This window comes from Chironomus tepperi, unplaced genomic scaffold (assembly GCF_022539635.2).
Source record: "Chironomus tepperi strain 1889 unplaced genomic scaffold, CSIRO-AGI_Ctep_v1 contig_93, whole genome shotgun sequence".
Classification (NCBI taxonomy): domain Eukaryota; kingdom Metazoa; phylum Arthropoda; class Insecta; order Diptera; family Chironomidae; genus Chironomus; species Chironomus tepperi.
The window spans coordinates 211,606-217,580 of record NW_027226215.1 but is presented as its reverse complement, the minus strand read 5'-3'; the positions used below and the strand labels follow the sequence as shown (position 1 = coordinate 217,580).

Sequence of the window (5,975 nt, the reverse complement as noted above, 5' to 3'; positions counted from 1 at the left end):
TTTTGTATACAGTGGAATGGTATGCAGTATAAAATTTTAAATTTGAATAATTTTTATCTCTTATAATGACATCCTTGTGAATATAAATTTAAGATCAACATAAATTTTAAATGCTTTTTCAGGTAAAGTTTTTTTTTTGTGAAAATTAAGATTTATTGACAGTCACTGAAGCTGGATATGAATTTTTGTATAAATTAACCTCAAAAAACTATTAAATTTCAGCACTTAAATCTTTTTTGAGGGTTCAATAAATTATCCTGAGTGCTTATTATGCAGATTTGTTCCGTTGGATCAGTTGTGGGCAACATGTGTGCCATGGCATATTTTATGCCCAGACGAAACCTTAAGCATCACACCTTGTTGGTAAGCCTTGACAAAAAACCCCACACGGCATACAGCTTATAACAGCTTATAACATTTCCGAACAAATAGCGCGGACCGCTAAGGTGTCGCGGCACACAGGTTACCAACCCTTGCTTTAGACCAATGGTGTGCCATGCTACACCTTGTTTGTAATCCAAGACCCAGATCATCCACAACATACCATCCGCGCCATACAGGTTGCCCACCACTGCATAAGAGTCCCTCGACACACAGGTTGGCCTCTCCTGCATTTGAGTCCCACTCCACACAGGTTGCCCACCACTGCTTAAAACATTAATGATAATAATCCTTTATTACTTCTTTTCTACGATGGTTAATGTACTTACAGTCAAAGGTTGTTATTCCTTCTGAAGAGATAATAAAACCCTTCATAATGTATAGTAAATGGAAGGGTTCCTTTAATTTTTGACAAAAATTCTGATTAGTTAAAAAACTTTTTAATGTGATTAATTTAGGAGAAAATTTTGGGTTCTTTTAGTAGATTTTTAAATCTTGCTATTAGATGAGTAATTAGTCTTTGATATCTGCTCCTTATTTAAATTGACATAACTTGGTATTTGATGGGAGGATTATAAATGAACATGACATTTTCTTTCAAGGTTAAAAAGAGTTAAAGATTTGCTGCCATATAATGCGCGTACTTAGCTAAAATGCTTAAAAGCTTTGATAGAATTAAATATTTGTTGAATCAATTATTGTATAATGCGCGCACTATACAATAAAAATTGACTTACATGAAGAAGATTTTTACCTTGTGGTTGTATTTTAATTTGCCACATCGTTAACTTTGCAGATCAATTTTGATCCATGATCTTGCCTGAAGCTTTTTCAATAGATGGTTATCGATTGCTTATTGCTGGTTATTTGACCATAATACGCTTACTTTAGTACAATAAATTAGTTCATAATGCGCGCATTATGTGATATTCTGAACATAATACTCACACTTTATAATGCGTATTATATTAGAATACTCTCTATAATGCGCATATATTAGTACTGAAAAAGTATATTAGTACATATTTGTAAAATCTTAATTAAGTTAGGGTACGTTCGAAGTTACGTAATGCTTATGGGGAGTGGAAACTTTCTAACAAAACTTTACGTGATTTCCAAACGTTCCCTTAGTAGACTATGCTTACAGTTTCAATGGAAAAAGTAAACCGTCCACATTACAATCTATCCATATGAAACTACAAACATCTTCACTGACAACTGTAGTTTAATTGCTTTTCCATGAATTAAAATCAATGAATAGCTGTATAAGCAGTTAGATAAAATAATGTAAGAAAATCAATAGAATAATGTAGAAAAATGTATTGCAATTTGATTCAATCAATTCAATGCTGATATAAAATTTAATTAAAAACGTACAATAAAACCCCATCAATCATTGTAATTGGAATAGTTATGGAATGCATTGACAGGATGTAGATCCTTTTCATTACGTTGAAAAAAAAAAACAGTGTTGGATTACATGAATGAACATTATTCTTGGACGAAGTAGAGTTCAGGAAATTAGGGATAAATTATTGCAAGGGCATATCAATGGAGGGAGGAGTAGGCATTGCAGGACACGGGATATCCTTGGTTATCTTACAAATTATGTACATAAGATTCAAATCTTATCATGTAAAACGAAATAATGCATGTATTATTTGAAGACGTCATTGATTATCAAAAACGGTCAAAAAAATATTCAAAATTTTTAACCTTCTTGACCTTGATATTTTTTGGCAGATTAAAGTATATACAACTTATCAAAAAGTTAGAAATGTAATGTAATTTAATCATCAGTTTTGAAAATAATCCTTATCAATTTGTCTGTGATTTTGATTTTAATTTGATACTTTCAGTTATTAGCGTTATAATAATGTTAAGGGGTTGAAGGGACAAGAATAAGTCATTTTTGTTCGAACTTTGATATGTTTGAAATGTTGCCACCATGGCGCCGAGGAGACAGTACACTCAGGATACTATGGCGTCCAAGTGGTAATTTTCATGTTAACTGCCATAAAAATTGACACCGATGCCATGTGACCGCAACCTGACTGTCATGAAAAACTTGTGCCGATCGGGCAAGAGGCAGTCAATTAGTCTTTTTGGTTGTTTTGACAATTGGCTTGGACTAGGTTCTAACTTAAATAGTATGAATACTAAACTTAATTAAGCTCTAGTTTTGGTGCATATTGATGGTTTGCTCGCACAAGTGTGCCGCGGCGCACAGTTTGGACAACACTGCTGTAAAGATTAATCTTCTCCATTCCTAGTTTTGAAAGTATTTTCTCATCAAAAATTGTATAAAACGAGAAGATTTTGAGATTCCAAATTTATTTTTGGTTAATCAGTTGAATTAGTTATTTGCAAATTGCTTTGTTTAATCATGAAGTTGTACTTGTAAGTATTATAATCAAGTGAACTTTATTTTTGTGTATTTTTTCACAATTTTTGATATGATTGTCTTTTGACATTACTAATAAATAAACACTCTATTTCCTATGTTCAGCTTCATAATTCTAATGTTAATCCAGTTTTTTGGACAGCTAAATTCATTCAATATAGAATGCGAATTTAACTCAGTTAGGATGTACAAGATTTTAGGTCATATATATCGATGCCAACTTCAAAATAATCTTTACATAAATTCCATAAATTCAGCAACAATCACATCTGTTACTGGAGTTCACCAAAATGGAAAAACTAACGATGATGTTATTGGCTTTGATTCTCATTACGAAATTTTAAATTATTTCCCACAAGGATTGGATAAATTTTTCGGAAATTTAAAGTCCATCGTCATTTATTATGGACGCATCAAAGAGATCCATCAGTCTGATTTGAAACCTTTCCCAAATTTGGTGAACTTATATTTAGAAAATAACGAAATTGAGTATCTTGAACCTGGACTTTTCGAATTTAATCCTCATTTGCAAGGTGTTTCATTTTTGGATAATAAAGTCACTAAAATTGACCCAACTGTTTTTGACAGTTTGCCACAACTTCAAAACATCTGGCTTAATCAAAATCCGTGCATTAATTTGGAATCAACTGGTAGTCTAGAGGGAGCACAAACTGTTATAGCTGAAGCCAAAAAACTATGTTCAGGTCAAAAAGATATGGAAGATTCAGAGAAATGTTCAAATGATTGGCGAGTCACTTGTGAGGAACAAAAAGCATTAGAAAATTTAAAATGCCAGCTTAATTTTGATTACAAGATTGAGAGCCTTGCAAATCGTCTTGTTGAAAAAATGGAGAAAATGTTGGAAGAACACCTGAAAAAATTTATGAAAATTTTAAAAATTAATCACTAAATACAGCGCACCTTGATGCACTTTTGTGCCTAAAATTTGTTTCGAATTGATGTTAGGGTTAGGCTTGACACCAGATTAAATCAATAAAAGCAATTAATTGTTAAAAAATGTCAAATTGAGTCAAACAATTATTATTTCTTTTACACAATATCATTCGACATGGCTTTAATGTTAGAGCGCTGGCCTTATGTGCTAATGATCCTAGGCAAAGGGAATTTCAAATGTTTGAAGCCTTTTTTCCAGTTACGAAGCTAGATTAGAGTATTGTGTGCATTTTTGAGATATTTACCACATAATGAGTCTTCATTGCTATAAATAACCAAGAGGATATACTAGTACCTGGATAATTTTCTTTCCGAAATATTGTACACACGAATTGGAACTGGATACATTACAGAATACATCAGGTCTTATGAAGGACTCGTGTCCTTTCAATGCGAAGAGCTTAAAAATTGTTCAGATCCACTATAAACTGTAAGTCTAAAAGGTGTAATACAATAAATTATTAATTGTAGTGCATTGAACTCATTAGAACAGGACCTTGAAGTTTATATGAATATTCATCGGTATTCCTTATCAGTATGTCTGTGATTTTTGACTTAAATTAAACAATTGGAAGTAAAACTTTATTTAGAAAATAAATACTTTATTTAGTTATACATAGTTAAGAGGGTTAAGGGGTAATAAAAACTCTGATTAGTTTGTTGCTACTAAGGCACTAAAACAGCAAGGTACTCTAAACCACATGGCACTCAATTGGCAATTTTAGCTTGTTTTGTCAGTTAACTGTCACTTGGTTATAACTTATAAGTATAATGCAGGAGCGTATTCAAGGGGAGAAGGGGGAATGGAGTGTGATCGTTCAATTGGGGTATGTATAGTGACTATTCCTGGTGATTTTTAATGAATATAAAGCCGATACCATGCTGGATTTCAAAATCCTAAACTGAATATTGATTGTTTAAACTAAAAATTGGCATGTAGGTTACTTATAATAAAAAAGTTTTTAAAATGATACATGAAGGCACACTAATTTGAAATAATTTTTCTTGACTCTCTCTAAATAAATCATCAAAAATTGTATAAAAAGAGGAGATTTAAAGATTACAAATTTATTTTTGGTTTGTCTGTTGAGCCTTAAACATGAAGTTGTACTTGTAAGTATGAAACTTTAGCCTAAATTAGATTCAATCTTTCTTAAATTACTAATCAATTAATGTTATATTCCTTACCTTTAGCTTTATCATTCTAATAACCATCCAGTTATTTGGACAGCTTAATTCCATCAATGTAGACTGCAACTTTAACTTAAATTGGAATTACATGATTATACACAATATTTATAGATGTGAACTTGAAAATAACCTCAACATAACTTCACCGGATTCAGCAGCAATCACATCTGTTACTGGAAAGCATAATGATGAAAGAACTAATGATGATGTTGTTGGCTTTGACTCTCGTCATAAATGTATGAATCACTTCCCACAAGGACTGGATAAATATTTTAAAATGTTATTGTCAATTGTCATTTATTATGGAGGCATTAAAGAGATCCATCAATCTGATTTGAAGCCTTTTCCATACTTGGTGAATTTATATTTAGAAAATAACGAAATTGAGTATCTTGAAGCTGGACTTTTTGACTTCAATCCTCATTTACAAGGTGTTTCATTTTTGGACAATAAAATCACTAATATGGACGGTTCCGTTTTTGACAATTTGTATACGCTTAAAAACATCTGGCTTGACAATAATATGTGCATTAATTTGAATTCAACTGGTACACTAGAGGAAGCAAAGAAAGTCATTGACCAAGCCAAAACACTTTGCTCAGGTATTCCAATGTTAGGTGTGGATGTAATCTCGGATGAGGAAGATTTAATTGATTCTAATGAAGAATAAAATGCATCAGAAAATTGAAAGTGTTGGGACAAAACACCATTTTGACTTCTGTAGATAAAAAATATGAAGGCTGTTGAATGTCGTCTTTAGATGTGCTGGATGTTAGAAAATAGATGTAGGGTTCATAGATTTATAGGCATAAATTTTGTACTTGAAACTAGAAAATATTCAATAAAAAGCATATCCAAATGAACAAAAATACTTTTTATATTAACTAGACCACTGGTAGGAAACCTTTTTAAACCACGGCACATGTTGGTGTTAATCCAAGACCGACGATTACCCATGACATACAATTCATGACATTTACCCCCAAAAAATTGGTGATACTCTAGGTACGATTGTCTACCACTGAACTAGACATTGAATTGTCAT

The 5,975-nt window shown here is 31.9% G+C and overlaps 1 protein-coding gene across 1 annotated transcript; it reads left to right on the top strand.

Annotated features, from left to right (window-relative positions):
- The first annotated feature begins 2,309 nt into the window (after positions 1–2,309).
- On the top strand, positions 2,310–5,600 carry LOC139086902 (leucine-rich repeat-containing protein 15-like). The gene is made up of 3 exons (XM_070635537.1): positions 2,310–2,376; positions 3,043–3,643; positions 5,042–5,600. The coding sequence occupies exons 1-3, from the start codon at positions 2,310–2,312 to the stop codon at positions 5,598–5,600; spliced, it is 1,227 nt and encodes a 408-aa protein (XP_070491638.1).
- The last annotated feature ends 375 nt before the right edge of the window (positions 5,601–5,975 follow it).

Coding starts and splice junctions, on each gene's coding strand:
- LOC139086902 (XM_070635537.1), top strand. CDS start 2,310: ATGTTTGAAATGTTGCCACCATGGCGCCGAGGAGACAGTACACTCAGG. Junction 2,377..3,042: donor GATACTATGGCGTCCAAGTG/GTAATTTTCATG, acceptor CCATAAATTCAG/CAACAATCACATCTGTTACT. Junction 3,644..5,041: donor GTTGAAAAAATGGAGAAAAT/GTTGGAAGAACA, acceptor CAATATTTATAG/ATGTGAACTTGAAAATAACC.